This window comes from Oncorhynchus clarkii, chromosome 17 (genome assembly GCF_045791955.1).
Source record: "Oncorhynchus clarkii lewisi isolate Uvic-CL-2024 chromosome 17, UVic_Ocla_1.0, whole genome shotgun sequence".
NCBI lineage: Eukaryota > Metazoa > Chordata > Actinopteri > Salmoniformes > Salmonidae > Oncorhynchus > Oncorhynchus clarkii.
Window position 1 is genome coordinate 52,743,498 of NC_092163.1, and position 23,457 is coordinate 52,766,954.

Genomic DNA, 23,457 nt, shown 5'->3' on the forward strand with positions numbered 1-23,457 from the left:
GTGAAAATGATGGTCAGTAAAGAAAATGTTAAGCTCTTCTCTCAATTCAAAAGAAAGTGTCAATACTTTGCCCCTTGATAACCAGCACGCTTCCTTCTGTATGTTGTAAAAGCGTTACATGGTCGCTGCCCATATCATTGCACAGTGCAAAAAATACACGAGAGTTCAGGGGCCTTGCTTTAACAAAGTTAACCATTTTCACTGTAGTGTCCAAAACGTCTTTCAAGCTGTCAGACATTCCCTTGGCAGCAAGAGCCTCTCGGTGGATGCTGCAGTGTACCCAAGTGGCTTTGGGAGCAGCTGCTTGCACGCGCGTTACCACTCCACTATGTCTCCCTGTCATGGCTTTTGCACCATCAGTACAGATACCAACATGAGCCACATTAATGTGACTGGATGTTAATTATTTGACTAGGCTACCTGTATTTGACATTGTGTTGTTATTTCGCTGAACACTAGATGGTTTAATCTTATTTTTGGCAGTGAAATGAGGCTACTCAGGTGAGAAAAAAAACTCACCCAAATGTATAGCACCTTTAAATATACTGTATATATAAATGTTTGAACATTTTTATTTGGCGTACCCCCGACGGCATTGCGCATTTGGGAATACCTGCTATAGATAGTACACTGCATAATGAAACAATCCCTAGTAAGCTAGTGTTTTGAGGGTGGACTGATTGTATTATTTGTAATTAATAGACTGGGAGAGAGCGTGAGGACAGCTCATTTAATTAAAAAATATATTTATTTAACTAGTCAAATCAGTTAAGAACAATTTCTTATTTATAATGACGACCTACCCCGGGCCAATTGTGCGCCACTCTATGGGACTCCCAATCACAGCCGGATGTGATACAGCCTGGATTCGAACAAGGGACTGTAGTGATGCCTCTTACTGTAACGGTTTTCTTGCGGTGAAGGAGAGGCAGCCCAAAATGCAGCGTGGTTTCTATTCATGGTTCTTTAATAAAGACTCTACACATGAACAAACTAACAAAACAAGAAACTTGAAAACCCAAAACAGCCCTATCTGGTGCAAACACAGAGACAGGAACAATCACCCACGGTGCCTGAGTGTTCCGTGGGTGATTGTTCCTGTCTCTGTGTTTGTTGTCACCAGATAGGCTGTATAGGTTTTCACGGTACATTTATTGTTTTTGTATTGTTCGTGTTTCATCTTTATTAAAGATGTATCGAATCAACCACGCTGCATTGTGGTCCGACTCTCCTTCGCCCGAAGAAAACCGTAACAGAATCACCCACCACAACAGGACCAAGCGGCGTGGTGACAGGCAGCGGCAGCAGGAGCTGCAAAGTTTGGAATATACAACTTGGGAAGAAATAGACAGGTGGGCGGTCGACCCAGGGAGAGTGCCGGAGCCCGCCTGGGATTCGATGGAGCAGTGTGCGGAAGGTCATCGGAGAATGGAGTTTGCGAAGCAAGCACGGCAGCGCGGAAGGAGGCCCGAGAGTCAGCCCCAAAAATTTATTGGGGGGGGGGGGGCTCAGGGAGAGTGTGGCAGAGTCAGGGTTCAGACCTGAGCCAACTCCCCCTGTTTATCGTGAGGAGCCAAGAAGGAGACCAGAACCAGAGCCGGAGTTGGAGGTGAGCGAAGCAGAGACTGTGAAGGAGTTAATGGGGAAATTGGAGGAGAGAGATATGAGGGAGTTGCTAGGTTGGTGCTTTAGGTACGATATACGCCCGACGGAGCGTGTCGGGGATTTGATGGCACCTGGGTCAGCGCTCCATACTCGTCCTGAGGTGCGTGTTAGTCGGCTGGTGAAGATTGTGCCAGCCTCACGCACTAGGCCTCCTGTGCACCTCCCTAGCCTTACACGTCCTGTGCCAGCCCTGCTCTCAAGCTCTCCAGTACGCCTTCACGGTCCGGTCCATCCTGTGCCACCTCCACACACCAGTCCTCCGGTGGCAGCTCCCCGCACCAGGCTTCCTGTGCGTGTTCTCGGCCCAGTACCACCAGTGCCAGCACCACGCACCAGGCCTTCAGTGCGCCTCGCCTGTTCAGCGCTGCCAGAGCCTTTCTCCTCTCCAGCGCTGCCGGAGTCTCCCGCCTGTTCAGCACAGTTGGAGCCTTCCTCCTCTCCAGCACTGCCGGAGTCTCTCGCCTGTTCAGCGCTGCCTGAGCCTTTCTCCTCTCCAGTGCTGCCGGAGTCTCCCGCTTATCTAGCGCTGCCAGAGCCTTCCTCCTCTACAGCGCTGCCGGAGTATCCCACCTGTTCAGCGCAGTCAGAGCCTTCCTCCTCTCCAGCGCTGTCGGAGTCTCCCGCCTGTTTAGCGCTGTTAGAGCCTTTCTCCTCTCCAGCGCTGCCGGAGTCTCCTGCCTGTTCAGCGCAGCCAGAGCTGCCAGTCTGCATGGAGCAGCCAGAGCTGCCAGTCTGCATGGAGCAGCCAGAGCTGCCAGTCTGCATGGAGCAGCCAGAGCTGCCAATCTGCATGGATCAGCCAGAGCTGCCAGTCTGCATGGATCAGCCAGAGCTGCCAGTCTGCATGGAGCAGCCAGAGCTGTCAGTCTGCATGGAGCAGCCAGAGCTGTCAGTCTGCATGGAGCAGCCAGAGCCGCCAGTCAGCGTGGAGCAGCCAGATCCGTCAGTCTGCCAGGATCCGCCAGTCAGCCAGACTCTTCCAGATCTGCCAGTCAGCCAGACTCTTCCAGATCTGCCAGTCAGCCAGACTCTTCCAGATCTGCCAGTCAGCCAGACTCTTCCAGATCTGCCAGTCAACCAGACTCTTCCAGATCCGCCAGTCAGCCAGGATCTGCCAGAACCGCCAGCCAGCCAGGATCTGCCGGATCCAACTACCTGCCTGAGCTTCCTCTCAGTGCTGAGCTTCCTCTCAGTGCTGGGCTTCCCCTCAGTGCTGAGCTTCCCCTCAGTGCTGAGCTTCCCCTCAGTCCCGAGCTTCCCCTCAGTCCCGAGCTACCCCTCAGTCCCGAGCTACCCCTCAGTCCCGAGCTACCCCTCAGTCCCGAGCTACCCCTCAGTCCCGAGCTGCCTCAGTCCCGAGCTGCCCCTCAGCCCCGAGCTGTCCCTCAGTCCCGAGCTGCCCCTCAGTCCAGGTGGATTCTGGGTGAGGACTACTGGGCCATGGTCGGCGGCGAGGGTGGACAATCCTAGGACGCGAGGAGGAGGGACTAAGACATTGATGGAGTGGGGTCTGCGTCCCGCGCCGGAGCCGCCACCATGGACAGACGCCCACCCGGACCCTCCCTATTGTTTTTGATGTGCGTCCGGGAGTCCGCACCTTAGGGGGGAGGGGGTTCTGTCACGCCCTGGTCGTAGTATTTTGTGTTTTCTTTATTATTTTGGTCAGGCCAGGGTGTGACATGGGTTTATTTATGTGGTGTGTTTTGTCTTGGGGTTTTAGTAGGTATTGGGATTGTGGCTTAGTGGGGTTTTCTAGGTAAGTCTATGGCTGTCTGAATTGGTTCTCAATTAGAGGCAGGTGATTATCGTTGTCTCTGATTGGGAGCCATATTTAGGCAGCCATATTCTTTGAGTGTTTCGTGGGTGATTGTTCCTGTCTCTGTGTTTGTTGTCACCAGATAGGCTGTATAGGTTTTCACGGTACGGTTATTGTTTTTGTATTGTTCATGTTTCATCTTATTAAAGATGTATCGAATCAACCACGCTGCATTGTGGTCCGACTCTCCTTCGCCCGAAGAAAACCGTAACAACATGTCATTCAGGTTCAGGTAGCCTATACAGGACAGTTGTATATTTAAAAAAATTGGTAGCTGATTAGTATGCTGTTGCATCGGAAATAAATGTTACAATCTGCAATCTGTAATTACATTATTATCACCATGAAATGTTAGGCTTAACATGAGAAAATTAAGACCAATTATTCCTACCAATAAACATGTATCCATTAGCTAAAGCAAAGCCATACAGGCCCTGGCACTACAAAAAAAACACATTGATTCGATAGGCATGCAGCCACGTAGACATGTCGCAATTTCAGCACCATGAACAACGATCGGTAGTCGATACTTTGTGAGTGGCTATCTGGCTGACACATTTGATTTTATTTCATTTTAGAGGGGGTGTAGACAGCTACAAGGCTATAAAGAGAGCTGGGTCTTGGAGGCACTGAGGGGGGGGGGGGGGTGTTATCAACAAGGCTAGAGAGCTGCTGGGACATGTCAGGGATGCCTCCCTAAGCCCCAGGCAGTATTTACTGATGACAGGGGTATACATAGAGCCCCAGTCCTGATTGGCGATGACAGAGATGCACATATAGCCCTTCATGTGTAAGCCAAGTCCTCGGAAGGTCTTATTTAGGCTCCCGCTCCCCAAAACCCACAGATTAGAGATGGAGGGTTGTAAAGACGGCACTCAGCAACAGCTATGTGCTCTAAAGAGACAGACAGAGAGAAAACTCTCTCTCCACTTTCTCCATCATTGCCGCTCTCTTTCAGATTATAAACCCCTTATCTCTCTTGCATTCTCTCTCTCTCCTTTGCTCTCTTTGATGGTCCTCTCTGAGGGAAAGCTTTGCTTCTGAAGCTCTGTTCCTGACCCAGTGTTTGGGTCTTGTGGGATCAATGAAGGTCAGCTATCAATTACAACAGAGCAGAGTTGACAACAGAGAGGGGAGACGGATAGGGAGACATGAAGAGGGGACAGAGCAGAGAAAGTCAAGAAAGAGACTAGAAGGAAGGAGGAAAGAGAAATATTTAGGGTCATTGAAGTCATGGGAAGAACTGAATAGTTATAAAATAGTACATGATGTTTGGAATAGGCTGAGAAGGGTTATGAAAAGAGAGTATGAAAAGTAGGATTTAAGATGAATGAGGGAATAAGAAGCATGGGAAAGATTTAAAAGAGAAAATGAGAACGAGATAATTTCCCTGAAATCCTTTTCTCTCTGAGCAGGATGGGGCTTTGATGTTTTATCTATAAAGCAACAAAGGCAGAGGAACCAGAGAGAACTGGTCTAGCAGCCAGATCTACTATACAGCCTACAGGCAACATGATGGAGGACAGAGGGGGTGGGAGGGGAGAGAAGAGGGAGGATGAGGGACAGAGAGAAATGCAGAGGAGACAGAGACACAGGAAGTACGCCAGAGAGAAAGAGAGACGGAGAGACATGAAGATTTATGAAGAGGCAGAACAAGGAGAAAAAAGCAGCCACTGGGCAAAAACTGGTTGAATCAATGTTGTTTCCATGTCAATTCAACCAATAAATGAAATGTGTTGACATTGAATCAACATGGAAAATTGATTGGACTTGAAAAAGTAATCACCATAAGGGAATTTTGTATTTTTTTCTCCCAACTTTTAACCTAAATCCAAATTGATTTCACGTTAGTTGACAACTCAACCGAATGTAAATTAAAACTAGACGTTGAACTGATGCCTGTACCCAGTGGGTAGGGTCTATTTTAGGGACTGAGAGTGACAAGAATGAAAGGGAAAGGGGGGATAACTAGTCAGTTGTACAACTGAATGCCTTCAACTGAAATGTGTCTTCTGCATTTAACCTAATCCTCGGTTCCTGGCCCAACACTATAACCACTAGGCTACCTGAGGAGGGGGGGGGGGGGGAGAGAGAGAGAGAGAGAGAGAGAGAGAGAGAGAGAGAGAGAGGGGGAGAGAGAGAGAGAGAGAGAGAGAGGGAGAGAGAGAGAGAGAGCGAGAGAGAGAGGGAAAAGAGAGAGAAAAAGAGAAAAAGAGAGAGAAAAAGAGAGAGAAAAGGTGTCCAGCTTTGTGGTGCTGCAGTGGTGACGATGGCCAATGCAGCACAGTCAAGATGCGTGTGACGTCAGTCTTGCAGCAGAGAGAGCCGGGGCTGAAAGCTGACAGCCTAATCTGTCCTCTGTGGCTGGTGGCTGCTTTGAATGAATTGCAATTTCATAATTACCCGATGTGGCCGTACATTACATTACTGTTGGCAGACAGTGTGATACGCTTGCCTCCGCATTGCGCATATTAATCAATCCAGATATTTTGGTTTGTGTTCAGCTTCAGCCTTTAATTGACTCTAGTTTAGCAAATTCTTAAGTTTTATGTCCAGTATTGACTGACAGAAAATGCAGTCCAGGGTGTTTTTTCACTTTGTTCCCCAATTTTTGTCAACTCAGTGCAGTTCGCTTAATTTTTTGTCCAGTGTGAACACTCCAAAGGAACTCAGACCCTTCAAAGAAGGGCCCCCGAAGTGAACCGAAATGAGACCATCTCAAGAGGTCTGAGTTCGGTTCGCTTGAATTCCGCAGTCTGGTTCCCTTTTTTAGGATAATGTGAACACAAAGCTACCCAGGTTTGCTTGTCATTATTCCTGCACCACACACTAGACTACTGCAACACTGTTTCACCTGCCTCACATTGGTGCCACAATAGAGAGAAGATGCTGATGTGCTGGTTTGCTGAAAAAACGGGTGCTGTTTTTGGTTAGGCCTATTGATTATCAATTGTCAAGGATGCACAGAAATTACAAAATGTGTGGAGTTTTTAGTTCAGATTGTTTGTTTGCAATATGTGATCTATAGGCTAAGATAACTTTATAAGCTGTTTATTCGATTGTAGGGTTTGAATAGTGTGAGACAAATTTGGTGAGAATCACAACATATGGTACAAAATCAATTCTAGCTCTTTTGATTACAGCATTATTTAAAATGCAGTTATTCTTCTGCTATTTATTCTGTTACCAATAATATTTACATGTTAATAGTATCTTCTGATTACAATTACTATGTCTCACCTTTAATATAATGCAATCTATTAGCTTACAACATGTAAGTCGGACCTAGCTGTCCGATAACATATTCTGATGGAATGGCTTGTCCTGCACTTTGTAAAAACCCAGAGTGCATTGAGGGAATGTTGGAAAAAGATCTTGGTTCCTTTCTAAACATAGCAATGTGAATGCAAAGAGGACTCGGTCCACAAAATAGCTGAAGTGAACTGGCAAAAGAGTTGAGTCCTCATTCAAAGGCAAGGGCAGTGTGAATACAAAGAGATTTATGTTAAAATGCCCTAAGTGAGAGTGCTGACTGTACTTTATTTTGAATATTTATGGAAACTAGTCTTACCGTTTATAGCATTAGGAAAGTATAGAAAGTATGATCTAGTGTCTAACCATGCTTTTGAAATGCAGTAGTGCTGCATGAAGAGCACCTCAGGTACTGAGAGCAGTGACACCTAACCAACCATAGAGGTCGACCATGTGAGAGGAGGTCCACGGGAGTGGGGTTAGAGCAGTGACACCTAACCAACCATAGAAGTCGACCATGTGAGAGGAGGTCCACGGGAGTGGGGTTAGAGCAGTGACACCTAACCAACCATAGAGGTCGACCATGTGAGAGGAGGTCCACGGGAGTGGGGTTAGAGCAGTGACACCTAACCAACCATAGAGGTCGACCATGTGAGAGGAGGTCCACGGGAGTGGGGTTAGGGCAGTGACACCTAACCAACCATAGAGGTCGACCATGTGAGTGGAGGTCCACGGGAGTGGGGTTAGAGCAGTGACACCTAACCAACCATAGAGGTCGACCATGTGAGAGGAGGTCCACGGGAGTGGGGTTAGAGCAGTGACACCTAACCAACCATAGAGGTCGACCATGTGAGAGGAGGTCCACGGGAGTGGGGTTAGAGCAGTGACACCTAACCAACCATAGAGGTCGACCATGTGAGAGGAGGTCCACGGGAGTGGGGTTAGAGCAGGTAGATAGATATCATTGAGACCCCCCGCTTCCCCTCCCACAGGATCAGGTCAAGAGCCCCTCCCCACAGTGGTGCAGCTGTTATGGAGTCTGAGAAGCCCCTGTCTCTGCATCCACCACCCACGGCCTTTCCCGAAAACTATTTAGTGCTTTATTCGTTGGCATGCGTCAATATTTGTTGCCATGCTTGTGTGTACAAACTTGTGTTTGGCTTAGAGGTGACAGCAGCAGCCATAAACACTGGATTTCCCTGAGCAAGAGACTTTTATGTTTAGGGGATATACCCATCACTCATGCTATTGTGGACCAATGTACCCTGGGCTGTACTCTATATACCCATTGTGAAACACTACAAAAAACATGTAATATTGCACAACAATAATGTTGTATATACACAGTGAACATTATAAACCAAGGTCTCTATTCAATCCATATCACCGAAACTCACAGTAAACTCTGCACATGTCAGCTCAATCGGAAATTACCTTTAAATTCCTATTTCGAAATCTGTAACGTTTCAGCGATATGGATTGTATAGATCCCCAAATTGCTTAAGCCTCCCACAGTGAAATAGTTGTACTCAATGCAGTCCAAGGTTATTATAGTAAAATAAATCTGAAACAAAAACAAAATTAATATAGATAATTTCTTTTGACTGAAATAATTAATAAACCCATTTGAAAAACAAAAATATGGTATCTTTGACACCAAAACAAACTCAAATAAACAAAAAAACAAGAAAAAAAACGAATAGAAAAACAGAAAACTATAATAACCTTTATGCAGTTTATGGCAGGAAAACAGTTCTTACTACTTAATAATCATCTTAATGGTGATCAAACGTTCACATCTGTGTGGGGAAGGGGAAGGGAGAGGGGAAGGGGAAGGGGAAGGGGAAGGGGAAGGGAGAGGGGAAGGGGAAGGGGAAGGGGAAGAGGAAGGGGAAGGGGAAGGGGAAGGGGACGGGGAAGGGGAAGGGGAAGAGGAAGGGGACGGGGAAGGGGAAGGGGAAGGGGAAGAGGAAGGGGAAGGGGAAGGGGACGGGGAAGGGGAAGGGGAAGAGGAAGGGGAAGGGGAAGAGGAAGGGGAAGGGGAAGGGGAAGGGGAAGGGGAAGGGGACGGGGAAGGGGAAGGGGAAGAGGAAGGGGACGGGGAAGGGGAAGGGGTCGGGGACGGGGAAGGGGAAGGGGAAGAGGAAGGGGACGGGGAAGGGGAAGGGGACGGGGAAGGGGAAGGGGAAGGGGACGGGGACGGGGAAGGGGAAGGGGAAGGGGAAGGGGAAGGGGAAGGGGACGGGGAAGGGGAAGTGGAAGGGGACGGGGACGGGGAAGGGGAAGGGGACGGGGAAGGGGAAGAGGAAGGGGAAGGGGAAGGGGACGGGGACGGGGAAGGGGAAGGGGTATATAAAGAGAAAATCAGGCGTTTGACTCAGCCTCAGATATGACCATATCTCCACATCTGTTTACCTTAAGTTTGTGTTGTAATACACACACAGAAGCAAGGTGAGAGGATCATATAGAAAGGAAGAGGAGGCGACATTTATATGTGGTTACAGTACAATACACATAAAGACATGCAATCAAACTGAGCAGTGGATAATGTGAGGACTTCACATTAAATTGTTTACAGAGCTGAGAGCTTCTGTCTTCATGACTGTACGTTTCAGAAGGCAGTCAGTGTCAAAAGCACCTATCATCTGTCAGACCCCCCTCTCTCTATTGGAATGTGTGCAGAACCATCCAAGATCCTAATCACTTTTCCATGCCGATGGAACAAACAGCTCAGAGTAATCCCACAAGGGCCACACACACACGCGCGCACGCGCGCACACACACACACACACACACACACACACACACACACACACACACACACACACACACACACCATGGTTGTATCATGCTAATTAGCCCAGCCCTGGAGCCAAAGAACTGTTGTGGATGTATATCTTATGATTTATTTGTTTTTCAACTGTGAAAGTATCAGTAAACACCGCTGGCAGATTTATGGGGACACTTAAACCCCCCCTTCAATTGAACCACTTCATTCTTTAGTTATGCTCCCTCAGTCATCCTATTTTTGGGTTGGTGCCCTGTCCCAAGACTGATATGCTGGAATGTGCTTTGTGTAATTCACCCTCACTTACCCTTCACAAGCCCTCTATCATGACCCTCCCCATGATGCACTGTTCTATTGTTTTCTATCCGTTAGATCAGAAGCACTCGGCCGGCCGTTGTTCTAGTGTGTTTCCTCTCTAAGACATTCCCACAGTTACTCACTCACCCCATCCAACCTCAACATCTCAGGCCCCTGGTCTCTTGTTCCCTATCCCCCCAGAACACAGTTGCATAATATTCACAACTCCTTTCTGGGAAGTGCCAGCAAAATGTAAGATAAGCAGGGCTGCCCAAAGGCTAAAAGTGGAGCCTAGAAATTACAGACACAGTTCTGACCTGACACCTGCTCCAGCAGTACAGTCAATCACTGACATTACGTCAGGCTATGATGCAGTCCATAGATGGATGTGTGGAATACTAAGATAGAAGGACTGGTAAATATGTGGATGGAGGGATGGATAGATGAATGGATAGTGCCTTTCTAGCTTACCTCTGAGTTGAAGCGGATCTGGCAGACGTTGCAGGAGATGATGGGTCGTTTGGTCTTCATCATGGGGGGGCCGAAGGTGTGGTTCATCACTGCCTTCTGTACCGGGTCCATCTGGAGGGAAAGGGGAGCAGAGGGGAGAGGGATTATATAGAAAATCGAATTACTCTGAGTAGGGGAGCAGATAAACATATTAGGTTACTGTGCCATGGTGGTGGGCTGGTAGCAGAGTTAGGCTATCTGATGAAACATTTTGAGTAAAGCCCCTATTGCAGGAAAATTGGTAGAGAGAGCGAGAGAGAGAGAGAGAGAGAGAGAGAGAGACAGGGGTGAATGAATGAAAAGGAGAGCGAGTTAGAGAAAGGGAGAGAGCCTTGATTGATAATGACAGGAGAGTGTGTTTTTGTTCAACAGCAGCTGCTGGACCTGTCTGTGACTTGGGTCTTGGGTGGGCCCCAATTACAGACAGCGGGCCCTGATTACAGACTCCCCATCCTACATAAATTATCACTTTGTTTTTGGGCTTTCGTGTACCATTGGAGGCTCCTCAGAGGGGTTGGCGGGTGGTGGGACACAATGCAGATAGCCCGGTTAGCCAATGTGTGGGAGCACTGGTTGGTCGGGCCAATTGAAGGGAAAAGGTGAGAGGAGGGGAGCACATACAGTAGATGCGGGAAGTCATAAAATGTTTCTTAAACGGAAGCAAACTAAAGAAAACAGAGATAAACATACCTGAATTCTTCTAATAGAAACTCTTGTTTGCAACTGTTGGACAAATAATTACACCCTAGATCAGCTAGATACAGGCAACAGTGTGCAAGGCGGCATTGAATGTATCACTGTCTGTTCATGTTTCACATTTTTCCTCGACCTCTGTGCACCTACATTGCAAACTGTAGGCTAGGATGTAGCAACATCATGATGGGTATAGGGAACATTCAAGAATCATGTAGTAGCCTAAACCTATTGCTGTTACGTTAAACTGGGTGAATGGAAAAGGGATGACAGTCATCCAATATAATGTAATAGAATTAAGGCCATGTTCATGAAAAGTAAAAATAGTCCTCCCCCATCTTAAATATCACCAACCACCACTGTATCAAAATAAAAAAATATAGTGCATTCAGAAAGTATTCAATCCACTTGACTTTTTCCACATTTTGTTACGTAACAAACAGCCTTATTCTAAAAGAGATTAAATGTTATTTTTCTCATCAATCTAAACGCAATACCACATAATGACAAAGCAAAAACAGGAAATGTTTGCACGTTTATTAAATATAAAAAACAGAAAAAGTAAAAAAGTAAGTATTCAGACCCTTTGCTATGAGACTAGAAACTGAGCTCAGGTGCATCCTGTTTCCATTGATCATCCTTGAGATGTTTCTACAACTTGATTGGAGTCCACCTGTGGTAAATTCAATTGATTGGACATGATTTGGAAAGGCACACACCTGTCTATATAAGGTCTCACAGTTGACAGTGCATGTCAGAGCAAAAACCAAGCCAAGAGGTCGAAGGAATTGTCCTTAGAGCTCCGAGACAGGATTGTTTCGAGGCACAGATCTGGGGAAGGGTACCAAAACATTTCTGCTGCATTGAAGGTCCCCAAGAACACAGTGGCCGCCATCATTCGTAAAGGTCAGGGAGGTTACCATGAACCCGATGGTCACTCTCACAGCACTCCAGAGTTCTTCTGTAGAGATGGGAGAACCTTCCAGAAGGACAACCATCTTTGCAGCCCTCCACCAATCAGGCCTTTATGGTAGAGTGACCAGACAGAAGCCACACCTCAGTAAAAGGCACATGAAAGCCTGCTTAGAGTTTGCCAAAACGCACCTAAAAACTCAATAAAATGCAAATGAATTACTTAAAAATCATACAATGTGATTTTCTGGATTTTTGTTTTAGATTCCGTCTCTCACAGTTGAAGTGTACCTATGATAAAAATTACAGACCTCTACATGCTTTTTAAGTAGGAAAACCTGCTAAATTGGCAGTGTATCAAATACTTGTTCTCCCCACTGTAGTACATGACCAAAAGAATGTGGACACTTGCTCGTCGAATCATGGGCACCTATATATATATACTGTGGCAAGAAAAATCATGTCAACCCTTTGGAATTACCTGGATTTCTGCATAAATTGGTCATCACATTTGATCTGATCTTCATCTAAGTCACAACAATTGACAAACATAGTGTGCTTAAATTAATAACACACACATTATTGATTTTTTTTTGTCTTTATTGAATACATAACTTAAACATTCACAGTGTAAGTTGGAAAAGGTATGTGAACCCCTAAGCTAATGACTCCAAAAGCTAATTCAGAAGTCAGCTAACCTGGAGTCCAATCAATGAGACAAGATTGGAGATGTTGGTTAGAGCTGCCTTTCCCTATAAAAAACACTCACAAAATATGACTTTGCTATTCACAAGAATCATTGCCTGATGTGAACCATGCCTCGAACAAAAGAGATCTCAGAAGATATAAGTTTAAGAATGGTTGACTTGCATAAAGCTAGAATGGGTTACAAAAGTATCTCTAAAAGCCTTGATGTTCATCAGTCCATGGTAAGACCAGTTGTCTATAAATAGAGAAAGTTCAGCACTGCTGCTACTCTCCCTAGGAGTGGCCATCCTGAAAAGATGACTGCAAGAGCACAGCACAAAATGCTCAATGAGTTTAAGACTTGCAGAATCTCTGGAACATGCTAGCATCTCTGTTGACGAGTTTACGATACTTAAAACACTAAACAAGAATGGTGTTCACGGGAGGACACCACGGAAGATGCCACTGGTGTCCAAAATAAACATTGCTGCACATTTGAAGTTTGCAAAAATGCAACTGTATGTTCCACAGCACTACTGGCAAAATATTCTGTGAACAGATGAAACTACAGTTGCGTTGTTTGGAAGGAACACGCAACACTATCTGTGGAGAAAAGAAGGCACAGCACACCAACATCAAAACCTCATCCCAACTGTAAAGTATGGTGTAGGAGCATCATGGTTTGAGGCTGCTTTGCTGCCTCAGGGCTTCGGCAGCTTGCTATCATCGACGGAAAATGAATTCCCAAGTTTATCAAGACATTTTGCAGGAGAATGTAAGGCTATCTGTACGCCAATTGAAGAACAACAGAAGTTGGGTGATGCAACAGGACAACGACCCAAAACACAGAAGTAAATCAACAACAGAATGGCTTCAACAGAAGAAAATATGCCTTCTGGAGTGGCCCAGTCAGAGTCCTGACCTCAACCCGATTGAGATGCTGTGGCATGACGAAAAGAGAGCAGTTCACACCAGACATCCCAAGAATACTGCTGAACTGAAACAGTATTGTAAAGAGGAATGGTCCAAAAATCCTCCTGACTGTTGTGCAGGTCTGATCCACAACTACAGAAAACGTTTGGTTGAGGTTAAGGACGGTCAACCAGTTATTAAATCCAGGGGTTCACATACTTTTTCCACCCTGCACTGTGAATGTTTACACGGTGTGTTCAATAAAGACATGAAAATGTCAATTTTTTTGTGTTTTATTAGTTTAAGCAGACTGTGTTTGTCTATTGTTGTGACCTAGATGAAGATCAGATCAAATTGTACTACTAATTTATACATAAATCCAGGTATTTCCAAAGGGTTCACATACTTTTCCCACACCCTAGATGGAAGACCCCAGCAAGACCCCCCCCCCCCCCCCCCCCCCCCCCCCCCAGCTAGGGTTCGGGCCACTCTGCTAGGTAACCACAACCCAGGCTGGGTGTTTCTACACTCTGCAGCCAAAAGCACGTTGGGGTTTTACTCAACTTCTAATCACTGACTGCTGCTGTGAAATTACGCTGCAAAATGAGAGTCTATTTTCACGTTCAACTTCCAAACACCAGGCAAAGGTGTAATTATACTCCCATATGTAAGTGGTTTAATAACAGTTCCTGGCTATATTTATACTCCTCATCTTTAACCTGGAATTTTCTTTGTTCCCTTAATCACAACGCACTTCAGTGCTCACTCTCCCTCTCCCTTTATCTCTCTCTCTCTTTCCCTTCTCTCTCTCCTGATGTGTTATAAGGATATTCAACTCCAGAGCCCCCCACCTACCACTTCCCACCAACCCAACCACCCACCTGAAGTGCGCTAAGTGTCTCTGAGGGGCCAAAGACCCCTCAGAGACACCAATACTCCTTAGCCGGCCCACAAGAATGGAATGGTCTACCGTGTCAAAAGCTTTGGCAAAGTCAATAAAAATAGAAGCATATCATTGCTTAGAATCAACGGCAATGGTGACATCAGTTAGGACCTTTAAGGTTGCAGTGACACATCCATAACCTGAGCAGAAAGCAGATTGCGAACCAGAGAGAATACTATAGACATCAACAAATCCACTTCAGTTTTTCCAACACTTCTGATTAACAGGGCAAAACATAAATTGGCCTATAACAGTTAGGATCAGCTTGATTTCCCCCTATAAATAAAGGATGCACCGTGGCTGCATTCCAAGCAATGGGAACCTCCCCAGAGAGGAGATACAGGTTAAAAAGGTCAGAGATAGACTTGGCGATGATAGGGGCTGCAACCTAAAGAAGATAGTACCTAAACCATCTGACCCAGATGTTTTTTGGGGGGTCAAGTTTAATGAGCTCCTTTAGCACCTCACTCAGTAGTGGGGCAGGGGGAAGAGAGGGACTTTGTAGTGGGGCAGGGGGAAGAGAGGGAGGAGCATCGGGGCTACTCGCATTAGAAGGGGTGGGAGATGAGGAAATTTTTGACAGGCAATAAGGTAAGGCTGAGTCAAATAGGAATCCTGACTTAATGAAGTGGTGATTAAACAGCACAGCCATGTGCTCCTTGTCAGTACCAACCACATCATCAACATTAATGGACTTGGGCAGCTGTGAGGAGGAGGGTTTATTCTCTAGGTCTTTAACCATTTTCCAGAACTTCTTGAGGTTAGACCCACAGAGAGAGAACTGCTCCTTAAAGTAACTAACTTTGGCCTTCCGGGTAGCTTGAGTGCACTTATTTCTCATTTGCCTGAACGAGAGCCAGTCAGTCTGAGTATGCGTGTGCTGAGCCATTCGCCAAATGGAATTCTTGAGGTGGAGTAACTCTGTCAGATCACAATATCAAAAAATAAGGTCCAAGCGTCTTTGACAGATGGGATCAAGCTGATTCTTTGCCAATTTACAGAGGCCAGGTCATGAAGGAAGGCTTGCTAATTAAACATTTTTAGCAAGCGTCTATGACAAATCAGGACAGGTCATTTCACTGAGCAGCCATTACAAACACAGGCTGTAAAACAGTGATCACTAAGGTCAGAAAATTACAGAAAACACCAGACTGATACCTATCAGGACTTTTGTGAGGATAACATCAAGGATAGTAGCCTTTTCTGGGTGTTCAGAGTCATACCTTGTGGGATTGGTAATAATCTGAGAAAGAATTAGGGAGTCCCATTGCTTTAGGACTTGGTCAGGTGGTTTAAGCATGTCCCAGTTTAGGTGACCTATCAGGACAAATTCAGACTTAGTGTAAGGGGCCCGGAGAGAGCTTAGGGCAGGTAAGGCCGGTGCTGATGGTGGACAATAACACCCAGCAACAGTCAATAAAGAGTTATTTGAAAGTTTAATGCTTAAAACCAGCAAATCAAATTGTTTGGGGACAGATTTTGTGGAGACATTCAAGCACTGAAGGGGTTCCTTGGTAAAGATTGCCACTCCACCACCTTTGGAAGATATGTCTTGCCAAAAAAAGGTTATTACCAGAAAGGTTAATATCAGTGTTCAAAACACTCTTTTTTTTAACCACGTTTCAGTAATGACCAGCACATCTGGATTGGAGCTGTGAACCCACACCTTCAATAGATACATTTTATGTTATAAGCTTCTAGTGTTAACGTGCAGAAAACCAAGGCTTTTACGAGAGCAGAAATCAGTGAAACAGATATCAGAGCACAAATCAGAATTGGGGCTAGCAACAGTAGATGGGCTAGGGTGTATATGCACATTTCCAGATATCATCAGCAGTAATATAATCAGGGCACGGCAGAGGACAGGGAGAACTCTGCAGTGTTGATTTTTTTATGACATTTGAATGTGCATCAGATAGCAACAATATCATATTGTAGAGCAATTTCATCAGGTAACATGAATACAAAGCCGGAGAGAGGTAGTTAGAATAGGACGGGAGGCCAAGAGTCCGTGTAACCAATAGAGAGTCAGAGTCCCGTGTTTGGGAACAAACATATTCTGTCCCATGGTTGGGTAAACAAGCAAGTTCATAGTCAACAAAGCACGCAGGTGTCATGACGCAAATAACATAAAGCATAAGAAAAAAACATGACGACTTGGGGCTAATCGTTGTAAGTTCAAAGAGTCACTCGCCCCAACAAGATAACTTGAGAGAGTAGCTCTCTATGAGTCCAGTAGGCTATAAAAGTATGAGATAAAATAACGAAATAAATAAATAGTAGGCCTATAGTAGTTAATTAAAGTGTTTCTGAGTAAGCTCGCATAATAAGCTTCACAAGTTAATTTGCCTTCCTAAAATTCTGATCAGTCCAAAGTCTGCGGTGTGTGTGTAAGCGCGTGTGTGCTGGAGGCGAGTGAAAGCTCTGGAGAGAAGGGGGAGTGTGGCGGGGGTACCTATACCAGACAAGGGGAGACAGACCAGGGCAGACGGTGAACAGATCGCCAGGTGGAATCCAAGCAGCAGCACAGCAGTCAACAGGAATAGGTGTCACACCCACTTGTTAGAAACTTTTTTATTTTTTCCGGGAGGCAGATTCCTTTTAGAAAATCCCAGCTAGCTAGCTAACGTATCTAGCAAGTCTCTGTCCATTATTTTTTTTTCACAGGCAAAAGGAGGTTTTTAGCTAGCTATATCTCTTCAGTGTTGGCGAATGGTCCTTTATGATGCCCATACAAAGTTGACCTGTGGCTGTTGTATTTTGGAGATTGCGACGTCAAGGCATTCCTTCTGGAGTATTTCTTCTGATGTGATCAAAGCAACAATATTGTTTCTTATTAAGGTCATTTACAATTGAAGTGTCCTGGCTGCATATCAGTTCAAAATAGAGATGAATCCAGAGGGCACTTTACAGTAATGACCACTGCACAGAGGGAGGGGGGTTCAAAGGCCTCTGCATTTGGGTGGGGGAGGCTGTGAAACTCTCCTACCATTGTTGGGCTCAAGGGCTTTGACACCTCTCACTTCACACCTCAGTACTAATTGAAGTTGCAGCCAGATAAGTTCTGACCTAGCAAGCTGGGTAGCCTTAACTTAGAATTCAGTCCTTATAGTAAAAATATATTATTGTAATTTATTTTTCTTCTTGGCTTTAAAAGTAGCATCAGACTAAACATTACTCACTCAGTTTCAGGTTGAATAGTGTTTTCAGGTTTCTGTTTCTTTTGCTGGGTGTTGGTTTGGTAGTAGGTATTGCCCAGGTAATTTTGTCTAAAATCAGGTTGTAGGTTTGAAGTTTTGATTTGGAGTGAAGGTTATGTTGGCTACAGTTCCCCTTTTTTGACTATGTTATTGGTGTCCGAGCTGAGCAACCCCTATCCGAATACTTTCCGAATGCACTGTATATACAAGGAGTACCAGTACTGACTCAGTGTGCAGGGGTACGAGGTAGTTGAATTTGATTTTTTATTGCTGAGGCAACTGGGGAAAGATTAAGCTTCTTCCTTCTCAGCTACCCATACTTGATTCATTTCCGAATAGGCTTGTCCAACGACCCAAGGTGGAGTTTAAGCACAGACCGTCACAATATCAGGTCCTCATCAGAATGTCACTAGGAAACTTTAGTGGTTCTCTCAATCTCATACATTACTTATCAATGTCTGTGAAGTTTCTATCAAATTCTTGTGTCTGCTCTGTCTGGTGTACTTTCAGCCTCTGTTTTAGCACCCTCTAGAGGTTATCAGGGTAAGTATGTTCTGTCATACTCAGTCTCACTAGCTAGGTTTCCATCCAATTGACAACACATTTCTATGCAAATATTGTAAAATCCCAATAAAAACAGTATGCACATGTTCCCACCACAGATGTGTTTCCATAAAATTGACTGGATGCGGATAAATGCTGTACGTGATGACGTAGTGCAAATAAAATACATTTTGCGGTTTAATCCCCACGTACCAAATAAACAATACAAGTTAAATTGGTTTCCATTGCATTTTCAACTCTACTGATGGGTTTGTCACAAAAAAATGTGCTTTAATAGTGAATGTGTCCACTCTGGTATTGGCACATGAGCCTCTAGCCAACAGCTCGTAGTCAGACTGCAGTGTGGGTATAGCCTACATGATGAGATTATTAGGAAAAACTCTAATAAAAAGAGAAAGATTATTTTAATTTGTCAAACGGCAGCCAAGCATTAGATTTATTAGGATCCCCATTAGCCAATGCCAATGGCGATAGCTAGTCTTACTGGGGTCCGACATGTAACGAAAAAGACATTACAGACAAAATACTTAAAAATATACATGCATTTAAAACCATTAACGTGTGTGTGCATGTGTGTGTGTGTGTGCATGTGTGTGTGTGCATCTATCAGTTACACATGCATGTCAGTACATACACAGAACAAGTAGGTCACATGGGGGAGAGGCATTGTGCCGTGAGGTGTTGCTTTAATTGTTTTTTGAAACCAGGTTTGCTGTTCACTTGCTTTTTGCCATATAAGATGGAAGGGAGCTCCATGCACTCATGGCTCTGTATAATACTGTACTGTACATTTCCTTGAGTTTGTTCTGGACCTGGGGACTGTGAAAAGACCCCTGGTGGCATGTCTGGTGGGGTAGGTGTGTGTGTCAGTGTTGTGTGTACATTGACTATGCAAACAACTTGGAATTTCCAACACATTAATGTTTCATATAAAAATAAGATTGACGCAGTCAGTCTTTCCTCAACCCTTAACCAAGAGAGACTGGCATGCATAGAATTCAAATTAGCCCTCTGATTACAATGAAGAACAAGACGCGCCGCTTTGTTCTCAACCAGCTGCAGCTTAACTAGGTCTTTCTTTGCAGCACTTGACCATATGACTGGACAATAATCAAGATAAGATAAAACTAGAGATTGGTGGAGTGGTGTCAAAAAAGCAGAGCATCTCTTTATTACTTACAGACATCTACCCATCTTTACAACCATTCACTCTATGGGGGGGTTGCACCAACATGGATTAACTCTTAAACTGGGTTAAATCAAGGTTTATCTATTAATCTTGTTGCACCAAATTTTAAACCTAGTTTTAAATTAATCCTTAAATGAAATCATTCCTCTAATCTAAGTTTAGTTTTCACTTTAAACCTAGATAAATCTTAAGCCTGTTGTTCAATTAATAAAAAAATATGTAAACTTAGATTGGAGATTAATTCTAAACTGCCACTTCAGGTGGTTTAACTGATCAAATGGCAGCATATCTACTGTGGAGAGACCAAAACGAGGTCATCCGAAAATAATTAGATACAGGTTGAATCCTGTTGAGTTTTATGATAATTAACTCATTATTAGTAGGCTATTTACGTGCCCATTTTGTACAGCAATTGAATTGGGGCTTATGATGTGTCCAGCCTAGATACGAATGATGATGTTATGCAACATGCTGTAACGGGCTGATAACGTTAACATTGTGGTGAAGTAGCATTAACATTAGTTTTAACGTGCATTATAGGCATTGATATTTACCAGTTATTTATGCTTACTAAATATTGGTGGGTCAAGTTGTCTGTCGTCATCATAGGGGTTATGGAGAGGGGAAAATTGCTGGGGAATCATCTTGCATATCTTCTGGGATAGAATTCCTTTGGACGGAGGCTCCCCCCGTCTCCGGTCTGAAATAGCCCCCGCCTCTCCTCTGCCACATCCTTTTTGGCTTTTGCTTACTGTAATAAAAAATCCAGCACGCTTTCATCCAATTTGGGTCCCTCTTCTATTTAATCCAAGTAGATCTATTGCATTTGTCGCATAAAATGGCCCAGGTCTTTCCCTCTTTCTGACAGTCGTGTTGTCTGTCTTTTTATCCTACAGTACATTACTAAATTCCTCCATCAGCTCCAACAATAGTTTATTTTCATAAATGAAGAATTTTGAACTTCTTTGACATGCTATGATGAGGTGGCTAGCGGACAAATAATACATGTCTAAATAACTTTAAGTAATGACAATAATAAATAATAGTGTATGTTAGCTAGCTCGGTTTATAAACTAGCTAGCTACAGTAGCTAATGTTAGCTAACCAATTCGTTTTCTGTCTAGTACTGGCAAATTACAGATTTTATTTCAAATCCGCCAACCCATGAGCACCTTTCAAGATGAAGTTTCAGTAGTTCTAACATTACATTGTTTATTATATCAAGGAACAGCAAATTTGTGGCCTCATTTGTCAAGTAGGCTAGCTACTTCGTTTCAACTCACGAAATACATCATATCTTGGTGAAACATGTCACTAATCATAGTTTAAAACCGTTAATCATAGATTTACTGATCTAGATTTAAAATGAAGTGGAGCAACACATCTCTGATTAATTTAAAACCTAGATTTACAAACCTAGATTAACTCTAATCCTAGATTAATTTAAACCATGTTGGTGAAACCCACCTTCTATGTTTTGACCATGAGAGTTTACAATCTACGGTAACACCAAGTAATCATCATGCCAACAGAATAATAAGACCCTTGATTTTTATTGGAAAGGAGCATCAAGTTCATCACCTTGCACTTTCACCAGCCTGTGAAGTTCCTTCCCGAATCGTAGTGGGAGGGACCACACAACATGTCATCGCTTGACTCCAACTTTACTTCCATATGATGGTTATTATATCAACATTTGGACATAATAGCGTTTCCACCGCCATTTCTGGCGTAATTAATTTTACAGACACAAAAAGATCCCACCTTGTCTCGTGTATTTGGTTTTGTCGACATTTGGAAGGTTACCGACAAATTTCGGACGAACTTTACGAGCATAAAATGATTGTACGGAAACCTAGTTTATGGGAGGGTCTGCTGCATGTGTATGTGTCTGTGCGTGAAAGTGTGTGTGTGTGCCCATCTGTGTGTGTGCCGTTCTCACGCGTGCGTGTGCACAACTGTTTGTCGCTGACCTTCACTTGAAACCCAATCTGGAAATGAACTGAATGGGGCCTTGTCTAAAAACGCTGACTATGTGGAACACTGGCAGTGCCACTTATACAATTGATTAGCCATAACTTATTGTATTGCAGTAAAACGCTTGCCTGGGCATTTTGTGTATATTCAGAGCCTCATGCTGCCACAGGGAGTTGTAATCACTTGTCTGCTGATTATTGAGGGTCATCCTATAAAACCACACCACTTCATTAGAATACATCCCCTGTCTTCATTCATGAGAAGACACCTCTAAATGACAGGCACATTCATCCCACTGTCCTCTATCCAGGAATATTATGTGAAACCAAAGCCAATTACGATTAATAGTCTGTCAGACAGAGTGCTACAGGTACAAGACTGCACCATAACATTCTGTCAGACAGCCTGCATCAAGACTGCACTAGTGGTATATTTCAAGTTATAGGCTAGTCATTTACCATATCTCTCTGCTGCATTCTGTCCTGTGTTGTTGTGAACATGACCATGTTGTTTTGAATATGACTGTTTTTGTGTATATGCTTTTCAATGGAAGCACACACATTGAAACAACCATGCAGCTGGATGTTCTGTGGAATGCTAATCTGTTTGATGTGTTGAGACATTAGGGTTGATGTGTGAAATCTTCCCCTTGGTCTGACTAGTCAGTGCCACTCCATTAGATAGATAGCATTGACTATTCACAATGTACTGCATAAGGCAGAATATGAAGTTGGCAACACACACGGACAGTGTATAGATGTATTTTTACAGTAAACAGTAGGCTATATTTCCCCCGCTAAAACAGAGTGTATGACCTCTGAATATACAGTCAGGGTGGAAACTCATTGTGTATGCTTTATTTGCATGCTCTTGGGAACCCGGCCAAGTGGAGAGGTGACCCTGTGTATGTGTGCCTGCCTGCTGCTATCCACTCAACCACAGTGCTGAAGTTGTAAAAGAGGGGGATGGGGAGTCTACATGTGTGTGTATGCTGTGTTAGTCTGTGTCTATGATGTGTTAGTATGAGGTGTGTGTGTGTGTGTGTGTGTATATGTGTGTGTGTGTGTGTGTGTGTGTGTGTGTGTGTGTGTGTGTGTGTGTGTGTGTGTGTGTGTGTGTGTGTGTGTGTGTGTGTGTGGTGTGTGTGTGTGTGCGTGTGGTGTGTGCCTGCGCGTGTGGAGCGTGCCTGCAGGTGTGTGTGGAGTCCGTTTACTCACTGTTGAGTAACTGTTGGTGTTGAAGTTGTGGAACAGGCCCATGCTGTGTTGTGGTAGAGCTGTGTCCATGGGGAACTGCAGGTACTGCTTCATGTCCAGCGGGGGCGGGATCACCGTGGGGGTCCTGAGGAAGGCAGGGACCGCCCCCGGACGGTTCATGCTGCCTGGAGAGAGACAGACAGAGGGAGAGAGATGGTTTATTCAGAATATATCTAAACAGTCAGTGGTATTTTTCTACTGTTTGTCAATGTAACAGAATGTACTCCTTCACTTCACGAGACAAAGTGATGTCCATAAATGTTCAGCAGTGTGGTACTGGGGTGACGATCTGTAGTGTAAAAGACACACACACACACACACACACACACACACACACACACACACACACACACACACACACACACACACACACACACACACACACACACACACACATACACACAGACATGCACGCAAGCACACACACACACACACACACACACACACACACACACACACACACACACACACACACACACACACACACACACACACACACACACACACACAAAGACAGACACCTATAGAAGGACTCACTCAGTACTCTGCTCAACCCCCCCTCTCCTCAATCACTAACTAACAGTATCTCAGAGACTAGATTGAGAGTGAAAGAGGGAGAATGAGAAAGAAAGAGAGAGAGAGAGAGATGGGGGGGTAAAGACTAGCTCTACACTTGACATCCACCTCTCCTCTAATCAGCCATTCCCTCTGAGCCCAGCTCCTCTGAGAGACAGAATAAACAAAGCCATCCACTCTGCATCATCCCTTTCCTCTCCCCTTCTCTTCTCCTGTGCTC

At 44.6% G+C, this 23,457-nt stretch overlaps 1 protein-coding gene across 6 annotated transcripts in view; it reads right to left on the bottom strand.

The window, feature by feature from the left end:
* LOC139371088 (zinc finger protein 385A-like) overlaps positions 1–23,457 on the bottom strand; it is an 81,700-nt gene that overhangs the window by 21,664 nt on the left and 36,579 nt on the right. For 4 of the 6 annotated variants that reach the window (XM_071111150.1, XM_071111151.1, XM_071111153.1 and 1 more), the window contains 2 exons: positions 22,623–22,786; positions 10,290–10,400 (listed from right to left, as the gene is read on the bottom strand). In XM_071111150.1, the coding sequence (XP_070967251.1) occupies positions 10,290–10,400; positions 22,623–22,786 (275 nt within the window). The remainder of the gene's footprint in view (positions 1–10,289; positions 10,401–22,622; positions 22,787–23,457) is intronic. The other 2 variants (XM_071111149.1, XM_071111148.1) reach the window with 1 other exon arrangement.